The 25,392-nt window shown below is 38.5% G+C and overlaps 2 protein-coding genes across 5 annotated transcripts in view; one reads left to right on the top strand and one right to left on the bottom strand.

Moving 5' to 3' along the window:
- Positions 1-25,392, top strand: part of dlg1 (MAGUK family member discs large 1) — a 338,246-nt gene that overhangs the window by 20,509 nt on the left and 292,345 nt on the right. The window lies entirely within an intron of this gene.
- Positions 16,467-22,087, bottom strand: LOC147872131 (E3 ubiquitin-protein ligase sina-like). Its single transcript, XM_087358974.1, has 4 exons — positions 19,027-22,087; positions 18,421-18,629; positions 17,373-18,004; positions 16,467-17,274 (listed from the first exon to the last, which is right to left on the bottom strand). The coding sequence occupies exons 2-4, from the start codon at positions 18,513-18,515 to the stop codon at positions 17,228-17,230; spliced, it is 774 nt and encodes a 257-aa protein (XP_087215100.1). The 5' UTR covers positions 18,516-18,629; positions 19,027-22,087; the 3' UTR covers positions 16,467-17,227.

Here is a 25,392-nt window from a genome sequence, read left to right as displayed (position 1 = left end):
CGGTTCGCCCTCTATTGACACAGTCTGGAAACTTTCCGATCGCACCTCGTAAATAGATGGAAGAAAGAGTGTTAACCAGTGCCCCTTGCTGTTAGGCATTCTTACATTTCTCATACAAATATGTTAATTATTATAACGTGGAATGTATCGAGCCGTTATAGATCAGTCGGTATAGTCACTGACTGCGAGCTGGGCCATCGGTATTCGATTCCAGGCAAGGGAAAGAACTTTTCCCTTCGCCGCCACGTTCAGACCTGCTCTGGGACCCACCAAAGCTCCCGTGTTCGTGACTTTCCACCGATGGTAAAGGGGCCCAATGTGATGTTAACCACGCACCTCCATTTAGTTCCTATCTGCGCCGCACCGTACAATTTCATGACGTGGTACTTAATTACCCACAGGGACAACTGTTATACCTTTTACCTTTACAAGTGGAATGTACTGCATACTTAATGTTCATTGCATTAGAACTGAGAAGTAGAGAGGAATCTTGCATACCGCCTAATTATCTTAGCTGCTGCTCCACCAAACTCGTGTCCTCAGTGGGATTAAACTTGGGTCCACGAAATGAGAATCAGATGTTCCGAGCGTTTCACGGACTTTCTCGGCTCTTGTACAGTGAACGCTGGAAGTAACGTGATTTAGTGTTTCCATTTAACGGTAAACACCTATAAAACATATGATTTGTTGCTAATGTACTTACTTTGTACATTGTGGTAATCTATTTCTGATCCGTTCTTACAAGCCAACAAAGTTCTGTCTTCTGATGCTAATGACAGAAGGATTTATGAAGAGTAGAAACATGACGGTAGTTTATAATTAATTCTTATCTCTTCTCTGTGGATATACGGTGGTAAACAAAAACAATCAAATTAATTGATTTGTGTTAATGCTTAGTGTTTATGTACTTTTTTCTATTCGGAGAAACTGAAGAAAATCATAGTCTCAAGATTTTCCAGTCTTCCAGCCAAGACTTGAACGGAGTTCCCCTGAGTACAAGTTATGGTCGTAAGCTTTCTGGTTACACTTTTTATTGATAAATTTTACTGGGAATTTATAGATTATGGAAGGTAGGATAAGCTTATATGAATGTATTTTTTAACTTTGTATGTGGAAACGTTTGAAATAAAAACAAATATTAAGATGGAGGCGCACGGAAACCAATATACTAATAGGCTACTTACAGTCCTATAAACATCTGGCGGAATATATTTAAATGTAGTTATATTTGTGTACAGTTAAGGTTGGGAAACGTTTAACTGCGACTGTCCTAACTTACATCTTCTCCGCAAACTGTTTTCGATAATTCTGAGATATTCTGATCAATTTGTTTCAAGAGAACAGAGCCTGACTAGATCTATCTGATTCCATAGGGTTATGCTGTTTTTGATGCTGCTTAACTTCGGATGTATAGATCCATGTGTGTGTGCTTTGATATTACTCCTTTAGTGAACACAATGTTGTGATACGTCACCTGCTTGCAAATTCTTGTAACAAATTTCTCTATGCGTAAAGGGAACTCTCAAAAGACAAATACGAGGTAAATAATAAATGTTATTGTCCCATAGAGCAACAACTGCGCCTTCCGTTCCAGAGATGCAGCTGGAACTGTTGTCTGTGCTGAGTTTTGATTTATCTGAAGGCATCTTGTGGAGCAAAAGTGCCGTAGAGGATACAGGCAGCTAGTACAGATGAAACAACAAACAAAAGAGAAAGTTTTGTAAGGCGAATTTGCTTATTTATGCTCTCCACTACAATTTATGCATGGATTGCCATGGACCCGAACCCAAACCTTCGCGGTTAGAACCCGGCGGCTGACAGGAGACCACAGATGACCAAAAGAGATGTTCTCACGGAGGCGAGGTTGAAGATGGCCGTCTTCTGGGATGTTAAATCGTGTAATCTTATAAAAGTTGACAGACGTTTCAGAGGTACTTAAATGCCATCCAGGAAGTCTCCGTTGTTCCTCACGCATTCTCGGCAACTCCGTAAAAACCTCAACGTTCACACGTTGAAGTTATCTTTAGCCAATTAATAATTCATCTTATGCTGACATCATGTGCCATCGAATAAAAAATAACAGAATTAGACTGTATGAATTGTAAGTTTGTCTCAAATCATACAACGACTTTTGTGTAGGATTCAGATATCCAAGATTTCAATCCACAGCCATCTCGTTGCTTACTCTGTATTTCACGGATGAATCTGTTACTCATTTCTCCAGTTTTCGTTTGTTTACATGTGTTTTAACGTTCATTTGGTTTTAATTGTGTATAAGTCGACGTAAATAATATGGCTCATTTCACACAGCCTTGCATAGACCTGTAATGAAATAAAGAATAAAATCAAAAGTAATTAAAACAGTTTTAAGAACTTGGGCAGAGCTAACCAACCGCATCTTCCTTCATGTCAGACTGCCATGCGTGAGCTGTAGTCGTGAGCAGAGTATGCAGAGGGCCTTTTAGCCAGTGTGGTCTCCCAACAGACGTGCACTGACAGTCCCTCGTGAATTCCTACCGAGGCTGCTGAGAAGCACGTATACTTCCCCATGGTAACCGCTAGCGTATTAAGCTACCTGCTGCTTTTCTTTCTTAAAGATGTCTGTCGCACTCTCTTCCCTCAGGGCAGATCTTCCACATCATCCTTCCAACTTCGGCATAAGTGTGTACCTGAAACAGCATTCTCAGTACGTACACTGTGCAGTACAAACCGGTAGAGTTCCTGTAACACGTTACTGAAAGGGCTGTTCTTGAGCTGCAGACACTCATGTGTCATTATCCTTACCAAAGCTTGTCATTGGATCCAGTCATGAGGTAGAATAGCCTAGTTCACACCGTCACAACGCGACAATCATTTCTCTACGAGACTTCAATGCCTTTTTATACGCCAGGTGGTCAAAGAAACCTCTTGGGTGTGTCGATGTTGGCCGAGTTTCGGACGCTTCTGCGCCATCTACTGTGACGTGACTTCGTTAAAAATGGGTACTTTTTATATTGATACTAAACATAGAATGGGGTTGAACAGCAGTGGTCGAATGACAAACGAAACATGTAGCATCATCCAGTATTTATCCCAACAAATATGCGACTGAATTAATGGCTATTTCAACATTTGAAATACAATTTTTTTTTTTCTGTGTAACGAATGAAACGAACTGAATATTTTTGAAGAACGCTACACACAACTTGTACGAGTCTCATTTAAATCAAAAGAGTCGTCCACTTTTACACTTCTCTTTACAGAACAGACTCGGTCAAGCGGTGCAGCGGCTAAATTCTATTCGGGAGAAACAGTTCGAACCCCGGCCACAGCATTGGCTGTCCTTAATGAGGTGTTTCGTGGTACTTCTTCATATCCCGAGACGAAAGCATATTAAAACACGTTACGTTCAGTATACATGGCGTTCATTTCTGAACTACCTCAAACCAAATTATGAAAACAAAGATATAACACGTTTGGCAATATGCATTCAAATGCTTTGAAAAAAAACACAACACAATCAAGTCCTGTTTCAAATGTTCCACAAGCACAAGATTTTAACTGCCCATTTCGAGCGGGAAACAAGCCAAATCAAAGGCGAACGCTTATAGGTACAGTCGTAAGGGATTTGGCATCGGGTTATAACGGGTATGGAGGAATGGTTACAGTTTTCTCGTAGCGGATTTATGTTTTACAATGTGTTCTACGATGCATGGATAATCTTGGAGACATTCGAATGGTTTGGATAATTCGAATAACTTCAGACTCGTTTTTATTGTGTCCGCTGGGACCATAAAATAGGTTCAACCAGCTACCCTTTACTGCTTCCTGCGTAATGTGATCATGACACACTGTCAAGGAAGGTTAGAGGATATAAAAAGTTTAAATATATAATACTTCCGTAGTTTTATTTCACCCCCTGTCTTTCATGTTATATCGTTTCTCTTGTTCGCCTCAGCTTCTTGTGATGGTCGTGACACAACAGAAGTGTCTCTTGGAAGGTCATATCACTAGTCTGCTCTCTGGTGGCCACTAAGGCAAAAGCAATTCAGGTTGTATATTTACGCGCTCTCTGTGTACTGTAGAATCAATGATGCAAGAACTCCGCAATATTAAAATGGAAAAAGATAATAGTATTTCATGTCCCTGCATCTGAGTTACAAAATTCAAGAGACCTGCTACAGAAAATATCTGCCTTGGAGGAGTATAATTTTTTTCCCCTGCTGTCGCACGCACGCGCGCGCGCGCACAGGGTGACCACTCAGAGTCTTTGAATTTCTGTGTTTCGCAGTACCGCGCAATCGTAAAAAACACTCACTTGAAAATACAACTCTTTACTTCCTACTATGTGGCGTGCTAAAATTGATGACCTTTGGTAACATTTGCCAGCAAACTCCGTTGCAGGTACTCCCTCAGACGAGTCCTTCATCCTGTGCTTTGTTTCCACACCAACTATGAAAGTGACTGTTCTCCATTACAATATTTTTGAAGTGTGAAGAATCAAACGAGGAACTGACTCTTAGCCGGTTGATGCACAGCGTAAATGCAGTAGCACTATTTCCATACCAATCGCTTGAAAGCAGACAAGCACAAGAACCGGGTTATGCGGGACTGCATTACAAGAAATTCAAGACATCCATCAAGTTCTCAGATCTCAGCTGGACAGAACTTTTTAACTTATTTGTGAAAAACAAAATTATTCTGCAAACATAAATCTTTATGTTTGAGCAATTTTAATTTTGTTTACAAATTCGGTGTCGAAACTGTTCTTTGTAAACACGTACAATGTCTGAAAATAACTTAACCTTAACGAATCTTCACGTTCTACAAAGAAAGATATTTTTACTCCAATTATTTCTCTCTTTTCCTTCCTTCATGCCTTTCTCACGCACTTTCTGTGTCATTTCTTTCTTCATTCGCTGCCTCTTCCTTTTTGATTCTGTGCTGCAAGCGCACTTTTCTTCGAACTCCGAAGACCTTCAGTTTCCTCTGCGAGGAGCGGGCAGAGTTCTGCCAACAGGTTGGAGATGACTCGGTGTGCCATTAATCTATTCTTCAGTTCTCCTCACACAGACTGATAGCAACATAAACGTTAATGAATTATCTCTGGGACGTCCCACACCGCTTAATCACGAAAAATGTTGTTTCTCGTGGGCGAATTCTTTCATGTCAGACGATGGAAATGACAAAGGGAATTTAGAGGCAGCTGGGTTCTTTTTAATATATCAGTTTAAGGGAAACGATTTAATTCGGCAGGTAACGGCGAAGCTGAAGAGACAACTCAAGAGGAAAATGGTCGATTTTAAAGATAAAGTACTTCAGCTCCCTGTATTAAAGTTGAACAGCTTCTATGCACCATTATAACAAAATTACAGAAAAGATTAAACATATTTCTGTTAACTGAGACGCACTAGCTACAGGAAAGATAGCGTCGTCATATTCCCGGTTAGATTAAGTTCCAACCAAAGCACTATTAATTATCCATTACACCGAGTCTTTAATTTAAACCACAACCCTAACTACTGCACATGAACTCATTCACTCACAAAACGACGAAACCAATCGAAATTCTGTATTTTTCCAGCCGTATACCGTTGTTAAAAGTGAAGCACTAATTAAAATCGATGAAGCCGTGGTTCCAGTTTGTCGAACAATGAAGCATTTCTTGCGTCCCCAAAATTTGATTACCAGTCTGTGTATTGTCTTATTAGCTACTTTCTTGTCAGCACTGCTAAATTCAGACAGCAGCAAACGATTTCGATGCGAAGTGATAATCGAGAATTAACACGGGCCCCGCTCGTGAACACATCATGTTCGCACCTGGACAGCTTTAGCGCAGCTGGCTTGAGCAGCGGCCTAGTAACCATGGTGACCTTGACTCGAATATCACAGGGAAAATTTGAAGAATCTATTACATGGGGTGGAACTGCTTCTGTTTATATGTTTTGTACTGCAGTACGTGAACATTATTGTGTTACTTTATACATGGCACACACTATTTATATGCTCCATTTCTGAACTTTAAATGTACACTTAGTAGACATTCAGCAGCTAACTTAGTTGATTTTAGTTACAAAATACCAAGCTGAGCGAAGCCTGCGGACGGGGTTTTGTTTGAGATTCCATCTCTTCCTTCCTTGACTCTCAAACATAACCGTATAAAGAGTTATCTATAACTTATTAAAACAAAGTCTTTAGATGAAAATATTATGTAAAGGAAACAGATATGTGAATAAATCAGTTTTAAACTGTCAGGATATTACCTTACATGCCACATAATCGATTAGAGTTGTACATCAAATAAGTTAAACTGAACGTAACTTTGAGGGATGTACCGCAGAGTAGGTCTCAACACTCCACTTTGCTGGGAGGCTTTCACAGGCTAAGATTATTAACTGAACTTACAAGTTTTGGCCCGAATCGAGCGCAGTGCGAGATGTAAGATTCCTCTCACACTGCCGTGGTGGATGTCAACGTTGCATCGCTACCTGAATATACAACATATATGTGCAGTGTTGTTAACTTATAACATCATATATTTACAATTATTTTTCTGGTTTTTTCGATAAGCATGTAGTGGTAACTGAAATAAAGGCTTGTATTATTAAGGAATATTTCCGTTGGGCCTCTCGTGAAATGATTGTTTTTACAAACCAGAAGCACTGTTACTCCTACTCTTTATGGCATTAAATATAACATTTAACAGCTGTTTAAGTTTTACAGCATATTAACATAACTTTTATTCTTGTACCATAAGCTCAAATATAACAGGTACTGACCCTCATGAAAGTAATTTGTTCGTAGATGATCAATTGCTGAGGTTATTTACCATTAAACGAGATGAGAGAATGTTTGTGCACATTTAGAAGGGAATATCCCGCCGCTCGTATTTATTTTAAGCCTGGAGAATTCAGTCCACGTACTCCCGCCCTGTCAAATAGTCTATGGCAAATTATTTTACCAGTAACACAAATAATTTATCAGAACAGTTTGCTTTTAATTTAGACAAAGTATAAAAATATTGGTTGCGCCGATATGAAATAGAGGCGTGCCAATATTTGCCAAAGTATATTTGTGGCTTACAGGTCACAAGGGAGTAACGTACAATGTCCACTGAAGACCTTTTAATGAAATAAATACAACGAGTAATAGTAAAAGCAAACAAATGAATTCCAAACATCAGATTTCAAATTACCATCACAAAGCATAATTATTAAGGTAATAACTAACTAACTAACTAGATGGCTTACCGAACCCGAAGGTTCATCACCGAATTAACCAAAGCCCTCCACCGGACCCTGTCCTGGGCCAACAAAATCCAGTTTCCTTCAACTCCTATCTCCCATAGATCCCGCCTGAGATTATCCTCCCATCTACGTCTAGGTCTCCCCAGCGGTCTCTTCCCTTCAGGTTTCCCAACCAGTACCCGGTGCACACCTCTTGTCCCATCCATGCGCGCTACATGTCCCGCCCATCTCACCCTTCTCGACTTAATCACCCTCACAATACTGGGGGAGCAGTACAGATTTTTAAGCTCGTCATTGTGCAGTTTTCTCCACGCCCCATCGTCTTCCCTCCTAGGCCCAAATATCCTCCTCAACACCCGATTCTCAAACACCTGCAATCTGTGTTCCTCCCTCTGAGTGAGAGACCATGTTTCGCACCCATACAAAACAACAGGCAAGATTATTGTTTTGTATACTTTAATTTTCAGGTTCTTAGAAATCAGACGGGAAGACAAAATATTTTGGACTGAGAAGTAGCAAGCATTTCCGGAATTTAGTCTCCTCCTAACTTCCTCACAAGTATCATTTTGATTTGTTATTGTTGTTCCCAAATATTTGAACTTTGTAACCCTTTCAAAGGATTTATTAGCTACCCTAAGATAATTTTGCCCGCCTGTCTTCTGATGACGAGATACTAACATGTACTTAGTTTTTTCTGAATTTACTTCCAGCCCCACTTGTCTACCAGCCTCTAGTAAAACTTCTGCGTTCCTCTTTATTGTATTTATATCGTCCCCCAATAAATTAACATCATCAGCATATGCCAATAGCTGATGTGTCCCGTTCAATTGCAAACCCTCCTGCCTACCTTGGACCTTCCTGATGGCGTATTCTAGCGCAAAGTTAAAGAGCAAGGGAGACAAAGCATCTCCTTGTTTTAGACCGTTCTTGATGAGGAATGTCTCAGATACATATTTACCTACTCGAATTTTGCTGCAGGTTTCATTTAAGCACATTTTTATTAGACCCACTAGCTTCTTTGGTATACCAAATTCAATAAGAATATTATATAGCACTTCTCTCTTCACAGAGTCATAGGCTTTTTTGAAATCTATAAATAACTGATGTACAGTCCCACCGAACTCCCATTTTTTCTCTAGTATCTGACGAATGCAAAAGATCTGATCAATCGTTGATCTGTTTCGTCTGAACCCACACTGATGATCCCCAATAGTTTCATTCGCATATGGGGTTAATCTTGCCAAAAGAATGTTGGATAGAATTTTGTATGAGGTTGATAGCAGCGATATTCCTCGGTAATTACCACACTCAGTCTTGTCCCCCTTCTTATAAATAGGAATAATTATGGATTCCTTCCATTGATGTGGCATCTCTTCCTTATCCCAAATTAACTGAATAAGCTTATGGATCCTCATATGCAACCCTTTGCCACCTGCTTTAATTAATTCGGCCGGAATCTGATCAATTCCTGGAGATTTATAACTTTTCAACTTCCCAATGGCTAGTTCCACTTCATCTAAGCTAGGTTCTGGCACCAACAGTTCAGCTGTATGCATTTTAATCTGTCTAATATCACCAGTATTATGAACATTTAAGAGCTCGCTAAAGAAATTTTTCCACCTATTCACAATTTTTATTGGATCTGCAAGCAAATTGCCACTATCATCCTTTACCAAATTAGTCTGGGGTTGATATCCTTTCTTAAAGTTATTAATGCCTCTGTACAGGTCTCTGATGTTTTTTTCCTTATTATTTGTCTCAAGTTCAGCAATTTTGCCCTTCAGGTATTCCCTTTTCTTAGTCCTAAAGGTTCTACTAGCCTCACGTCTCACGTTACATAGATTATCCGCATTTGTTTTGTTTGGGTTCTGCAACCATTGAAATTTTGTTTGCTTCCTTCGATCTATTAATTTTGAACATTCTTCATCAAACCACGGTTTATTTTGCTTTCTCCTGTAGTATCCTAGTTTCTCTTTTGCTGAAATTTTGATGCAGTTTCTGACATTTTCCCACTCCCTGTTGATGTCCACACTTTCATTATCCTCATTTGTCTCTAAAATTTGAAACCTATTCGAAATTTCAACTTGATATTGTTCCTTTGCCTCTCCCTCACTTAATTTTTTTAAATCAAATCTTTCTGTGTCAAAATTTTGTTTAGTTCGTCTACTTACTGAAAGCCGCTCCCTCACTTTTGCTACCACCAGATAATGATCAGTGTCGCAATCTGCTCCTCTGAATGATCTCACATCAATTACATTTGTCTGCCTTCTCTTATCTACTAAAACATGATCTATTTGATTGTGTGTTCTGCCATCTGGGGAAGTCCAAGTGTATTTATGAACATCACGGTGTGGAAATTTTGTACTTTTTACAATTAAATCTTTTGACGTAGCGAAGGTCACTGCTCTGACGCCATTATCATTACTAAGTGCATGGAGACTCTCGCTGCCTATTGTGGGTTTGAAGACATCCTCCCTCCCAATTTTTGCATTGAAATCTCCTAGCAGAATTTTCATGTGATACTTGCCAAATGTATCAAATACTGATTCCAATTCTTCATAAAAGCTATCCTTGATATCATCGCTTTTGTCTTCAGTTGGGGCATGAACATTAAGGACAATGATGTCGCACCAACGTCCTTCCAAAATTACGTAAGACAACCTGTCACTAACAAATTCTACTCTCTTAACTGCTGCCCTAATTCTGCTATGAACAAAAAAACCCGTCCCTAGCTGATGATTGTCATTCCCCTTTCCATAGAAAAATGTAAAATTGTCCACTGGGATCGTGCCCTCCCCCTCCCATCGCACTTCCTGCACTGCCACTAAGTCTAACTTATAATTCCCTAATTCCCTACACACTGATTTCAGTGCCCCAGCCCTATAGAGGCTCCTAATGTTCCAGGTACCAAATCTCATGTCCTTTTTCAATTGCCGTGGTCGTGCCAAAGAGTCCGTCCTGATCCGAGGCTTGGTTGATTTTTTCGTAACACATATTTTTTTTTAAAGGTGAAAGGTTGTTAGCCCTACACCCAACCCCCAACCTGGAGGACCAGGGTATCACTCTTAGTCTAGCGCATCTCCTTAGACCTGTCCGGCTTGGGTGACCCTACCATGAGCCGAAGCTCAGGCCGGCATAGCCCTAAGGGTCATTTGAGCACGCAAGCCTCCTCACCCGGCAGATTGCCTTCGACAAGGTGGTGATACCTTCGAGAAGGTTATTAAGGTAATGCAGTTAGAATTATAAAAGCAGACAAATTAAAATATAAAAACTGTTTAAAATCAAAAGTGTGATTTCGAATTATCACAGGAGTGAGTATGACGATGATATTTTTCTGGGGTTTGGCGCCGTGTGGACTCGACTTCACATGCTAGCGTTCCCGAAAAAGATACTGTCTTCATCTTCAGGGCTGTTGTTCGTGTCGGTCACCTTAGGCAAGTCTTTTGTGTGTCAGAACTTGGTCCCGTAATTCTGTTAAGTGCAGATTGAAAAGAAGTTAACAGTTAATATAAATTGTACCCGTTCTTGTTTCACAAACACATATGTTAGAAACAGGAATGTCTTTGGTCTAATGCCAGCTTGAGCAATATTCTTCTGAACATCAGCGACTGAGCAGGTTGGCGAAGCGCAGTGTTTTTTAACCAGTATGCATCGAAACCGTTCTGTAGCTCAGGTGGTTAGTCTCTGGCTTTTTCTCCTCGTCCTGTGGTTTTCGTCTGTCAATATATTTCCGCCGTTTCATATTCATCCACGTGGAAGAAGGTTAGTGGGCCCATTAACAGCCACAGTTCTACAAGAGTCTTGTCCCTTCGTAACAACGACTTCCCAATGTCTTATGAGTGTTTTATTTCAGTTTCTCTTAGCCTTAACGAGATTGGATTCAAGTTTTACTGACATCTGTGCTCTTAGTAAAAATATGTTGACGCGTAATGTTTATACAAACAAAATGTAATTTTAAGATACAGTTACAGTCTGTTTCATTGTTTTTGATGATAATGGCATTCACATTGTAATACGGAGTCTGTTTCATTTTAGGTGAGTACCTGAGTCTCAGGACAGTGGAGTGTGATTATGAGCATTGCTTCTTATGCAGATATGCACGTCCAGGTAAGGGTCACAAGATCTATTAGAAAAAAAATTGAATGTAATATGTATGCAGTACGATGCTGTTCTACTTTAAAAGTTTAAAATCTAAAAGAATTTTAACCATTGCAATAATGTAATCGAAGATCAGTGTATGGTGGTTAGCATTCCTTATTCGACCATATTGATATTGTTTTCCACGGCCTTCTACGAAAATTGTAGGATAATACGTAAGAAAGATCATGACTGAGTCTTTCCACTCTTACCAGTTTTATTTTCGTAAATTTGTATGAGATATAAGCCGTCTTTAAAAAAGCAGACAGAATAAGTACTAATTTTAAATAAAACTTTTACAGGGCTTTACATGTTTGACCCGCAAAGGAGACAACTCTTGACTCTTACCCAAAATATAAACTAAGACTCAGCAGTTCTACAAGATTTTTTTCATGAAAATTCTACACACACTTCTTGTCTCTCCAATTCTAGGTTTACATGCGACCCACTGTAATATCCAAAAATTTTGGTTACCTGTATAAGCCACAGACTTTCTCATTCTGTAACACCTACACCCCTCACACTGTCTGTATTCATTCATACGGGGCAGAAATATCGACAGTGAAACATATGCTCCGTCGTGAAATGCCTGTTAAAGTAGACTAATGAACGTCATAAACAATCCGACGGATGAACTCAGTATCTGAAAGTCATTATAAATTGTGCCACTGTATGGTACGTTTATTTTAGACGTTCCCTATAATTGCGAGAGTTCATTGTATGAGCGTGTCCTCAGTAGCGCTGATTCTAATACGGAGGCTCATAAAACAATATGCGAATTTAAACTGGCCTCTTCTCTGTTCGAACATCGTTCACTGTTCTGTTCGATACGGGCTTACACAACACCGGGTGATCGATCAGGAAGAAGGGCTGGTATTCACCTACTCGGTTTTATTGCGGTATAAAATGCAAACGAAATTCGATATATTCAGAGTAATCTTCTTTTGATACAGTGAGCCTGGTTTTTACTCCCATGTTAAGTTACACACGTGAAATAGCGAGCCATGTAGAATGTCCTGTTTTCCATATAACACCACTCGCGTTCTGTCCCCTGACGGCAGGCCAAATTCCCAATACTGAGGTTTTTTGTACAATAGCATTAATTTTATCAAGAATTCAACCATTTCTCCTGACATGTTAATAGGACATTTCTAACAGACACATAGTGAAAGTACCATTGTTTCGTTAATAACACCAAGATGTCTGCTAGAATTAAGGATATAAGTGAAACAGGTAGAGTCAAGGATGTAAATTTTGAAATAACAGTAACGACCGCTGGATGTTCTTTGCACGTTTTACATTTTCCGGTATGTACGTGTTACAGAATGAAATGAAAAATGTTACGCGTTAAACTGTGGGATATTACACAAAACATTTTATTGATGTGTAACTCTTTCTTCCGTACATATTGAGAATACGAGAATTAAAGAGGCCCATATACTCTGGTCATATATATATATATATATATATATATATATATATATATATTTATATTTTCTATGTTCTCGTCTAGCTCGAGGACGGACGCATCGATTGACACCAAATTTAGCATTCTGATTCCTTGAGAATCAGAAAAAGGAAGTTAAACTCTCGACGAAAAGGTCGTTTGTACGAATCCTGGTGTGGGCAGTTCCTTGTAGGTTGGAAACTGAGCGAAGTAAAAATAAGGCGCCTATTTCAGTGAGAAAACTACACAAAAGCCAAAATGCCGAAAAGCTGCCCGTGGTTTGGTTACTGATGACGACGTTTTCTGTGCTAAGACCAAAGTTTTTATTTTGCCACGAACATTAAAAGATGAAAGACCACAACCCCAAAATCTGTTCTGCGTTCGAGTCCCGGCGAACATTATTTACCTAGCTCCTAAACTAAGCACGATAGATAAAAATGGCATAATTGACTAAAGCTGTATCTTTGGGCGGGAGCTTTCAGGAAAAGGGATCAGTACCTCGAAAGTACGTCATGCGGTAGAGCGTCGGTGAATGTAGCTTCTGTAGCACTACAAATACGCTGGACAGCATCGTTAAATAATAACAAAACGTAGAGTCACCCGACATAACCCAATTCAACGTAACCGAACATAACGCAAAATAAAACCAAAACTATTCCTACTCTGCTAAAAGTAACTAATCTTAACCCAACCAAATACAGTACATTATACCAGGATTACATTTGCCGCAGTTACACCAAACTACTCTCTGCGCGGGAAATATTTTCGTTGTTACCCTTACTGAATATGTGTTTAGGGTAAAATCCAGTTAGAAAATGAAGATTTGGTGATCAATGTATAAACATTATTTAGAAGAACAGGTAATATATGGACTCGAAATGAAATCAATGGCGTGTTGCGTTCTTAATTTTAATAAACCACGATAGTGTTTAATAACTTTTTAACGTTTTCGGCCGGAATTTAACGGGTCAACTTCGATCACGCAGTAAGAATTGACTTTTATTGGGGTTGCTGCCTGGTCCTTAGCTCAGCGGGGAAAGCGGTTATTCCACTTCACAGTTATCTCTGTTTTCTTCAGTTTTCTTCATTTGAATGCCGTATTGTTGTCAATAAATGTGTTGTGACCGTTTTGTCGCCAGTTACCTGTACGTAATCATCATCCGACACGAAATAACATCTGCAGTTGATACACATTTAAATATTTATAAAACAATAAAAGATATTATTGCAAGATTCCAAGTCAAGTTTGAAACGAAAATTACAACGAATGTTTAACCTATTCACTTTCGAATTCCATTAAGTCGGCGGTATGTTTGGAAGAACACGCATATTTGTTCACAGAAAATTGTCCAATTCACGGTAACACTCAATAATAACGCACCCCTGTCATTTCGTTACTAAAAATCAGTTTCAAAATGTCGATAAAACTCATGACGCCGAGTCGGTTATTTTACGATGAAAATGAGATTTAACTTTTTTCTTGAGGTTTATCCAAAATTTGATTTAAGAGAATATGTTATTATATTTAACATAACTGTTGGTGGCTTACGTCCCTGATTCGTCGCAAAGCATCACAGGATATAATTTTGATAATATCTGAACTAATGAGCACAACTTAATACTGAATTACAGTGTGATGGGCCAATGTTTCAAACAATGGCGATTTTCTTATGTAGAATATCACAAAACGAAAGCGATGATATAAAAGGGCTGCAGGTGTGGATAATTAGGTTATCATAATGATTCTACCCTGAAAAGCCAATGCAGAAAGATTCCATAATTTGAGTGAGATCCAAATGTTTCTACACACGTTTTCCTTAAATCGCATGGTGAACGGGATAAGCCGTAATTATTTTACTTTTAAAAAAGTCTGAATAAGAACCGAAAACTTGTTGTGGCCGAAAATCCGCTACAAACATTGGTGGTCGATGTATTTATTTATATAAGTGGACAATTTCTATTATATTATTGTTGGTTCGTTTTAAAAAAGTAAACACGGAATGTACTGTTCATTACAGTAACGGCAAACGTCATTAACCTAGTTCAGCTAATAACAGGCTTATTGTAAACAGAGATCCCAGATGAGGTTGAAACCACGCACTTTACATTCTGAACAAAACATGGCCATCAGTGAAAAAAGCAGTGTTATTTACAGATATCCTCGAAATAATTCTGAGGTTCGATTTGTTAGTGCCATTTGGATGTGATTAAGTTAGCCGTTAAAACGGTAAACATAGACTAAATTCATTTTGCTTCAGATATGGTTTATTTGTTTCACTTTGCTGTAGCATTCGTTTATCTAACCACGCTACTTTCCTCGACATCGTCAGACGTTTTATTTCTGTATTATCTGTGATAATGCTTTAGTGTGTAAGAATAACGTCAGTATGACGTAGGCATTAACAGTTTTGTCATTTTCTCCATGAGTGTTGTGTACGTCTTCGGAGATGCTGCACCAAGTAGTCGTGTAGACGTTTCAAAGGCAGCAAGCAACTCTGAAACGACTGTAAACCTTTACTACAAGACTGAACAGCACAACACCCAAGTTGAAGGTTGTCTTCATACTCGCCAGTGCGCGAACCTGAAATCTCAACTCAGTTATTCGTACTTTTGTCGCGAGATAAGGTACTCGGGTGCCAGAGCCTCTCTCATATAAACTTCTCTGGTTTAAATCTGTTCCGTAATTGTGCGAAGTGTCCTAAACAGTTAAAAAGTTGCAGAAGTCAGGCGTAAGGATACAAATAAGAACTTTTCCGAAATTAATTTCCATGTATTTCAGTAAGAACTTTGGTATACTTACACTTAATATTTACGTCCCGCAGTAACTGATTTCCACCTGGACGTTTCTTAAAATAAACTAGATCCGAAGGAATATGGCAGACAGGAAGGTGGCTTGGAAGAGAAAGGAGATTATACAATGGTGAACACAAGAGGACCAGAACCCTCGAGATGAGATTATCCTCCACCCAGCGAGTCCTACAGCAAGCCCGAAGATTGGTTTTCTCTTAGATTCAGTGTGTCTGAAAAGGCCAGTGACGTTCTATCCTCTTAAGTCCAAAAATAAGATTATATTTGATTGGCAGTCTAAAACATGTAAATATTAATAACAGACTGACTCCAAACGGCAGAGAACTTGGTAGTTCCTCGGCATTAAAATTCTACTCCTTAGAATGTATATTACCTTATTTACAAGAAGCAGCCACTTTTCATTATTCTAAACCAGATAAAACCAGTTCACATCGTCGTCATATTTTTAAGATAAATTGTTATTTTAAGGAATAAGGAATTTGGATCCAATAATCGGTATACAGAGGTTAGCGCGAGGTAGTCACACAGAAAATTGGCACTGGGGCATTTATTGGCAAATTCAATTAGGAATGCGAGTGGCGCATACAAATATGAGGTGGAATATATGCTATAATTATGAGTTATAAAGATGGCAGTAAACCCAGATTTAAGTAAAGTTAATGACTGACACAGAAAGTAAATTGGAAATATCTTGCTGAAATACAGACAATTGATATACTCGATATGCAGATATGTTGATACGCCCTCCTCACATGATGCCTTAGATGTAAAATACAGGGGAAATCTACTGAGCATTCAGGTGTTTGAAGTGCGTAATATAAGTGGAAGCCGGTTTAAAAGCAACGAAACAAATTTTATTATATTTAATGTACGTGATATATATTAATAATACATTAATCAATAAATGTGTCTGAATACTAACAACACACTGAATAAGATGTATATTTCAGTTATTGTAACAAACCATTCACACTTCATGTTTCTGTAAAGTTACAAACATCAGGTTTGTAGATATTTTCAACGTCTTGAACATTTACTAAAATTGTTGTCCGTATTCTTTTGTGGCTGGAGTTCATGAAACATCTAATGGCACGCCTTCGCCCGAAAGCCAAAATTAAAGTAGAAACACTAAGAGGTTGCTAAATAACTAAATAAGTAGCTGGCATCACCGAATTAACCAAAGTTAAACTAAGAGGTTGCTAGCTAATAAAAAGGAGGTATGAGGTATTTACACCCATCATCTCATTGCTGTTAGAATTTGATCACATTCACACCCCTATTCACAAAATCTTTATCGCGTCGGGCTGTCTTATCGATTTCATCCGCAGGTCGATAACATGAATTAAGGACGACATCGACTTCCCTTACCTTCAAACCTTGCATCATAACTCACCAACGAAGCCTCAGCATTCTATCCAGACAAGAAGAGTGTAGATTCGTATTCGGCACTGTTTTGATATCTGATACCTATCTTCTGGAAGATAGCAACCTCTTAGTATTTTGAGGTTTAACGTTAATTACTTAATACATAAACACGTGTCTGAAGCGGCGTCGAAGGAGTTAGGGTCATCGAAGAATTATTGCTTACGAATTCTGGAATATTTGTACTTCATAAGCTAAACTGCCATCTTCTTGAAGGAACTTCTTCCATATTTCCTGTTTGAATACAATACAGTCCTTTTCTTTAAATATCTTACCTCTGCCACATTTTACGTATTTTGGTGTGTTGTACGCCGCGACATTTTCAGTCTTACCTTTGTTTGTAATTGATACTTTGTATTTATAGTTGGTCCTCTTGCCCCGCAGTTCCACTTGTTGTAGACAAAAGTATATATTATTTTCTTTAACACTGACTTTTATGAAGAATATATCGTCCATAAAGATTATGGGTAGGAACCACTGGAGTTCTTTATATTCTTGATTAAGTTTTCTCAAATGTGAGTTGATCCTTGCATGTTGATTGTCAATAGTAGGTACACGATGTTTCCTCCGTAAGTGATTCTTGATAGAGGTCTCATTGCCCACCCAATGACATTCTGTTTTCGTGAAACATGTAAATGGGCATTTAAAGGGACGGTAATTGCACTCGTCTTCGTGTTTCCTTACACCATACGAAGTCATTGTCTTTTTGCATCCTCTGTTTGAAAATCTGCAGGGAAACCTCATTTTTCCAAGCAAATTTTCTGCTAGTAGATTTCTGCCTTTTGAAAATGGGCACCTGCAGACTGGACAGGTCAGAAGTTTCTCTCTACAGGTGTAACAAATACTGTGCCCGCTCACGCACATGGCGATTGGTTGTAACATGTACTCCATACATACTGGACACTCCACCTCCTCTAGCAGTCCTTTTACGTCGGGAGCCATTACTAGATCCCAATGTTCAGACCTTGAAGAAGGAAAGCAATCAAGAAAGACATTGTAGATGCGTAGTAGCAGTAATATCGGGGATGAAGTTCATCTAAGATCTGATATAGAACTTTCACCTTTTTTTTGCCAAGACCAACACACGCTACTATTACTACACAGGACTTTTACCGCTGTTTCATTGAACTTTAGAACATAACTGAATTATATTTAAAAATTATTCACTACGTCTGCACTTTGTATAAGCGGCTATCAAGGTCCTGATAATATTTTCTTCCTAAGGCATAGAACTACGAAATGCTTCACTAGCAGCTATCAGGAAACGATAATATTTACATTGTATCCGAAACCCGAGTGCCGCCATGACGTAACTGGTCAACAACATTATGTTCTTACTCACAATATCATCCACAAGAAGCAAAGAATTCACGTACGTACCTCTGCTGATTCTGGCTGGCGTGTTCCTCTGCGTGTTTCTTACGGTTCCCCTTAACAATCTCTTCACATTGTTCTTGAGAGATAAAATTTCCCATCTTGAATGTTTATTGTCGATTTACTGGCACAGAAATACGCGCCTTCACCACGCACTTCTTTCATCGAATGACAGGTTTTTTGTATTGTTATTACACAACCGCCGTTCTCTGTTTCTGCAACAATGCATTTTCATGCAAAATAATGGCCACGTGAAGCTTAATAAATAATCCGTTGACGCTGTGTACATTGTTGTTTAGGCCAATAGGGACACTGCTTGCTGTCAGTAAGCTTAGTGGCAACAATGAGTACCACGTGCTTTAAAAATCAAAAGTTCTGCGTATTGTTCATGGACATTGTTAGGCATTAGCCATTATTATTGTCACAAGGTAAAATGGTGCATTATTTTGAGGAAATAACAGCTGTTTACTCTGAGAATCATAGCAAACCTAAAAAAGTTGACAGTGGAACCATGGTTCCGGAGAATCTGACGTAAATACGTCTCTGTAATGTAATGTAATGTATTAATTCTTATATAAGATAAGTACTTGTGATATTCTAAAACGTTTTTACCAGCACAAAATTTTCTAGTCTACGACGCACGCAGTTTTTCTACAACCGATTCACAGCTCAGCTCTTTCCGCAATAACGAAAGCGGATTGTTGACGGCAGTAATGTAACACAACAATGCCGAGAAAACAAATGACGAAACAATTACTTTCTTATGTAATATAATAATGCACGCAGGAGTTCATATAAAAGCTGACCATTGTTGTCGGTCCATATCTACACATTGTTGATATGGATCTTTCATATTTTCATTTTATATTTTCGTTACACATCTTCGTTACGCTTTTTTGCCAAACTAGAGCAGAGCGCTCCCTTCGGAGCGCCTCGGGGGGGGTCAAGTTTGTAATACGCAACCAACCTTGAGTAAGAAACTAAACTAACCCCCCCGAATGGTTGGTTAAAACACTTGACCTATCCCCCCGAAAGGGGGGGGTTGCGTTTTAAAATCTTAAGTAACACACTAAACTAACCTACCCTTCGGGGGGTTAGTTTAGTGTCTCATTGAAGTGTTTTAACCCTTGAGTAAGAAACTAAACTAACCCCCCCTTCGGGGGGTTTGTTGTGTTCCACAACAATGCCGAGTATAAGGTTACATTGTTGATGACGTCATTTTTTGACGACAACGACGAATCACAAATTTTTATAGTAGACTAGAGCAGGGCGCTCCTTTCGGAGCTCCTAGGGGGGTGTTACGTCGCTGTTCAGAGGCCAATTGTTCTTTGTCACTTAACTTTCTACGTCCAACCCCACCCTTAAAAATCTTCGTCTGCTTTTTTTCCCTTCTGTTCTTATTGAATACGTTTTTCTACGTTTATCGATGTAATTCTTCTTTCGCTTTTCTTTATTTCTTAAATATGTCAGATATTGTAGTTCTTTACGTCGCTGTTCAGAGGCCAATTGATCTTGGTCACTCAACTTTCTACGTCCAACCCCACCCTTGCAAATCTTCGTCTGTTTTTCTACATATGTCGTTAATATGGTCTCGTTTATCGATGTAAGACTTCCTTCACTTTTCTTTATTTCTTAAATATGTCAGATGTTGTAGTTCTTTACGTCGCTGTTCAGAGGCCAATTGATCTTGGTCACTCAACTTTCTACGTCCAACCCCACCCTTGCAAATCTTCGTCTGTTTTTCTACATATGTCGTTAATATGGTCTCGTTTATCGATGTAAGACTTCCTTCACTTTTCTTTATTTCTTAAATATGTCAGATGTTGTAGTTCTTTACGTCGCTGTTCAGAGGCCAATTGTTCTTGGTCACTCAACTTTCTACGTCCAACCCCACCCTTACAAATCTTCGTCTGCTTTTTTTCCCTTCTGTTCTTATTGAATACGTTTTTCTACGTTTATCGATGTAAGACTTCCTTCACTTTTCTTTATTTCTTAAATATGTCAGATGTTGTAGTTCTTTACGTCGCTGTTCAGAGGCCAATTGATCTTGGTCACTCAACTTTCTACGTCCAACCCCACCCTTGCAAATCTTCGTCTGTTTTTCTACATATGTCGTTAATATGGTCTCGTTTATCGATGTAATTCTTCTTTCGCTTTTCTTTATTTCTTAAATATGTCAGATGTTGTAGTTCTTTACGTCGCTGTTCAGAGGCCAACTGTTCTTGGTCACTCAACTTTCTACGTCCAACCCCACCCTTACAAATCTTCGTCTGCTTTTTTTCCCTTCTGTTCTTATTGAATACGTTTTTCTACGTTTATCGATGTAATTCTTCTTTCGCTTTTCTTTATTTCTTAAATATGTGAGATGTTGTAGTTCTTTACGTCGCTGTTCAGAGGCCAATTGTTCTTGGTCACTCAACTTTCTACGTCCAACCCCACCTTTAAAAATCTTCGTCTGCTTTTTTTCCCTTCTGTTCTTATTGAATACGTTTTTCTACGTTTATCGATGTAATTCTTCTTTCGCTTTTCTTTATTTGTTAAATATGTCAGATGTTGTAGATCTTTACGTCGCTGTTCAGAGGCCAATTGTTCTTGGTCACTCAACTTTCTACGTCCAACCCCACCCTTACAAATCTTCGTCTGCTTTTTTTCCCTTCTGTTCTTATTGAATACGTTTTTCTACGTTTATCGATGTAAGACTTCCTTCACTTTTCTTTATTTCTTAAATATGTCAGATGTTTTTTGCTCTTCTGTTCTTGTTGAATAAGATTTTCTACGTTTATCTATGTAAGTCTACCTTCGCTTTTCTTTATTTGTTAAATAGGTCTGATGTTTTAGTTCTTTACGTCGCTAATCAGAGGCCAACTGTTCTTGATCAGTCAACTTTCTACGTCCAACCCCACCCTTGCAAATCTTCGTTTGTTTGTTTTTTGCTCTTCTGTTCTTGTTGAATAAGATTTTCTGCGTTTATCAATGTAAGTCTACCTTCGCTTTTCTTTATTTGTTAAATAGGTCTGATGTTTTAGTTCTTTACCTCGCTGATCAGAGGCCAACTGTTCTTGATCAGTCAACTTTCTGCGTCCAACCCCACCCTTGCAAATCTTCGTTTGTTTGTTTTTTGCTCTTCTGTTTTTGTTGAATAAGTTTTCTACATGTGTTCTTAATATGGTCTCGTTTATCAATTAAGTCTTCTTTCGCTTTTCTTTATTTCTGAAATAGGTCTGTTGTAGTTCTTTACGTCGCTGTTTAGAGGCCAACAGTTCTTGTTCAGTCAACTTATTACGTCCAGCCCCACCCTAGCAAATCTTCGTCTTAATATCGATCAAAAGTCAGTTTTCATAATACTTTCGTAATCATAAAGTCAGTTTTCATAATACTTTCTTAATCGTAATATATCGAATGAGTATCAGTTTACCTTGTTGGAGTTGTTAGAGTTGATACTTCAAATAGTTGATAACGTCTTCTTTCACTTTCCTGATGTTTTAGGCCAACTGTCAGTCAATATTCAAGAATGCGACGTGCTGCTTGTAGAGCAGTGATAATGCGACTGGCTTGGTACTAAGCGTTATTTGTTTTCTCGGCATTGTTGTGTTGTACTCGGCATTGTTGTGTTCCACAACAATGCCGAGTATAAACAAACATAAGTTGACATTGTTGATGACGTAATTTATTGATGACAACGACTAATCACAAATTTTTATAAGGAGATGACCCTTCCGTATAGACGTATTTACGTCAAAAGCAGTGTTATTTACAGATATCCTCGAAATAATTCTGAGGTTCGATTTGTTAGTGCCATTTGGATGTGATTAAATTAGCCGTTAAAACGGTAAACATAGATTAAATTCATTTTGCTTCAGATATGGTTTATTTGTTTCACTTTGCTGTAGCGTTCGTTTATCTAACCACGCTACTTTCTTCGACATCATCAGACCTTTTATTTCTGTATTTTCTGTGATAATGCTTTAGTGTGTAAGAATAACGTCAGTATGACGTAGGCATTGACAGTTTTGTCATTTTCTCCATGAGTGTTGTGTGCGTCTTCGGAGATGCTGCTCCATATAGTCGTTTCAGAGGCAGCAAGCAACTCTGAAACGACTGTAAACCTTTACTACAAGACTGCACAGCACAACACCCAAGTTGAAGGTTGTCTTCATACTCGCCAGTGCGCGAACCTGAAATCTCAACTCAGTTATTCGTACTTTTGTCGCGAGATAAGGTACTCGGGTGCCAGTGCCTCTCTCATATAAACTTCTCTGGTTTAATTCTGTTCCGTAATTGTGCGAAGTGTCTTAAACAGTTAAAAAGTTGCAGAAGTCAGGCGTATTTTTCAGCTTCCAGAAGACGTGAGGAGTGAGGGATAGAGGGTTTGGAAACTCTGTATTCAAGGAAATAATTTTTAGGGCATACAACGTCTGTTTCGAGAATATGATATTAACCCTGTGTATTTTAAAGGATACAAATAAGAACTTTTCCGAAATTAATTTGCATGTATTTCAGTAAGAACTTTGGTATACTTACACTTAATATTTACGTCCCGCAGTAACTGATTTCCACCTGGACGTTTCTTAAAATAAAGTAGATCGGGAGGAATATGGCAGACAGGAAGGTGGCTTGGAAGGGAAAGGAGATTATACAGTGGTGAACACAAGAGGACCATAACCCTCGAGATGAGATTATCCTCCACCCAGCGAGTCCTACAGCAAACCCCAAGATTGGTTTTCTTTTAGATTCACTGTGTCTGAAAAGGCCAGTGCCGTTCTATCCTTTTAAGTCCAAAAATACGATTATATTTGATTGGCAGTCTAAAACATGTAAATATTAATAACAAACTGACTCCAAACGGCAGAGAACTTGGTAGTTCCTCGGCATTAAAATTCTACTCCTTAGAATGTATATTACCTTATTTACAAGAAGCAGCCACTTTTCATTATTCTAAACCAGATAAAACCAGTTCACATCGTCGTCATATTTTTAAGATAAATTGTTATTTTAAGGAATAAGGAATTTGGATCCAATAATCGGTATACAGAGGTTAGCGCGAGGTAGTCACACAGAAAATTGGCACTGGGGCATTTATTGGCAAATTCAATTAGGAATGCGAGTGGCGCATACAAATATGAGGTGGAATATATGCTATAATTATGGGTTATAAAGATGGCAGTAAGCCCAGATTTAAGTAAAGTTAATGACTGACACAGAAAGTAAATTGGAAATATCTTGCTGAAATACAGACAATTGATATACTCGATATGCAGATATGTTGATACGCCCTCCTCACATGATGCCTTAGATGTAAAATACAGGGGAAATCTACTGAGCATTCAGGTGTTTGAAGTGCGTAATATAAGTGGAAGCCGGTTTAAAAGCAACGAAACAAATTTTATTATACTTAATGTACGTGATATATATTAATAATACATTAATCAACAAATGTGTCTGAATACTAACAACACACTGAATAAGATGTATATTTCAGTTATTGTAACAAAACATTCACACTTCATGTTTCTGTAAAGTTACAAACATCAGGTTTGTAGATATTTTCAACGTCTTGAACATTTACTAAAATTGTTGTCCGTATTCTTTTGTTGCTGGAGTTCATGAAACATCTAATGGCACGCCTTCGCCCGAAAGCCAAAATTAAAGTTGAAACACCAAGAGCTTGCTAAATAACTAAGTAAGTAGCTGGCATCACCGAATTAACCAAAGTTAAACTTAGAGGCTGCTAGCTAATAAAAAGGAGGTATGAGGTATTTGCACCCATCATCTCATTGCTGTTAGAATTTGATCACATTCACACCCCTAGTCACAAAATCTTTATCACGTCGGGCCGTCTTATCGATTTCATCCGCAGGTCGATAACATGAATTAAGGACGACATCGACTTCCCTGCGCTTCAAGCCTTGCATCATAACTCACCAACGAAGCCTCAGCATTCTACCCAGACAAGAAGAGTGTAGATTCGTATTCGGCACGTTCAATTTCCTATAATTTTTAACTGTTTTGATATCTGATACCTATCTTCTGGAAGATAGCAACCTCTTAATATTTTGACTTTAACGTTAATGCCGTAATACATAAACACTTGTCTGAAGCGGCGTCGAAGGCGTTATTGTAATCGAAGAATTATTGCTTAAGAATTCTGGAATATATTTAGTTCATAAGCTAAACTGCCATCTTCTCTTATTAACTTTTTCCATATTTCCTGTTTGAATACAATACAGTCCTTTTCTTTAAATATCTCACTTGCGCCACATTTTACGTATTTTGGTGTGTTGTACGCCACGACATTTTCAGTCTTACCTTTGTTTGTAATTGTTACTTTGTATTTATAGTTGGTCCTCTTGCCCTGCAGTACCACTTGTTGTAGACAAAAGTATATATCATCTTGCTCTACAATAATGTTGAAGAACATTATTTCCTCCATAAAGATTATGGGTAGGAGCCACTGGACTTTTTTATATTTTTCATTAAAATTTTTCAAATGTGAGTTGATCCTTACATGTTGATTATCAATATTAGGTACACGATGTATCCTCCGTAAGTGATTCTTGATAGAGGTCTCATTGCCCACCCAATGACATTCTGTTTTCGTCAGATATGTAAATGGGCATTTAAAGGGACGGTAATTGCACTCGTCTTCGTGTTTCCTTACACCCTGCGGAGTCATTGTCTGTTTGCATCCTCTATTTGAAAATCTGCAGGGAAACCTCATTTTTGTAAGCAAATTTTCTGCTAGTAGGCTTCTGATTTTTGAAAATTTGCACCTGCAGACTGGACATGTCAGAAGTTTCTTTCTGCAGGTGGAACAAGTACTGTGCCCGCTCACGCACATGACGATTGGTGGTAGCATGTACTCCATACATACTGGACACTCCAGCTCCTCTAGCAGTCGTTTTAAGCCGGGAGCCATTACTAGATTCCTATGTTCATGCCTTGAAGAAGGAAAGAAATCAAGAAAGACATTGTAGATGC

This window comes from Zootermopsis nevadensis, unplaced genomic scaffold (assembly GCF_977971745.1).
Source record: "Zootermopsis nevadensis isolate Lab colony 2312 unplaced genomic scaffold, Znev_1.0 Znev_ptg000030l, whole genome shotgun sequence".
Lineage (NCBI taxonomy): Eukaryota > Metazoa > Arthropoda > Insecta > Blattodea > Termopsidae > Zootermopsis > Zootermopsis nevadensis.
The sequence above is the reverse complement of the archived record's forward strand: the minus strand, read 5'-3'. Positions and strand labels throughout refer to the sequence as shown.

Excerpts from the sequence above, each read along its gene's own strand:
- LOC147872131 (XM_087358974.1), bottom strand. The coding sequence starts at position 18,515 with ATGGGAAATTTTATCTCTCAAGAACAATGTGAAGAGATTGTTAAGGGG. Across the intron at positions 18,005-18,420 it reads GCCAGCCAGAATCAGCAGAG|GTCTGAACATTGGGATCTAG; the intron begins GTACGTACGTGA and ends TCCTTCTTCAAG. Across the intron at positions 17,275-17,372 it reads AGTATCAATTACAAACAAAG|GAAATATGGAAGAAGTTCCT; the intron begins GTAAGACTGAAA and ends GTATTCAAACAG.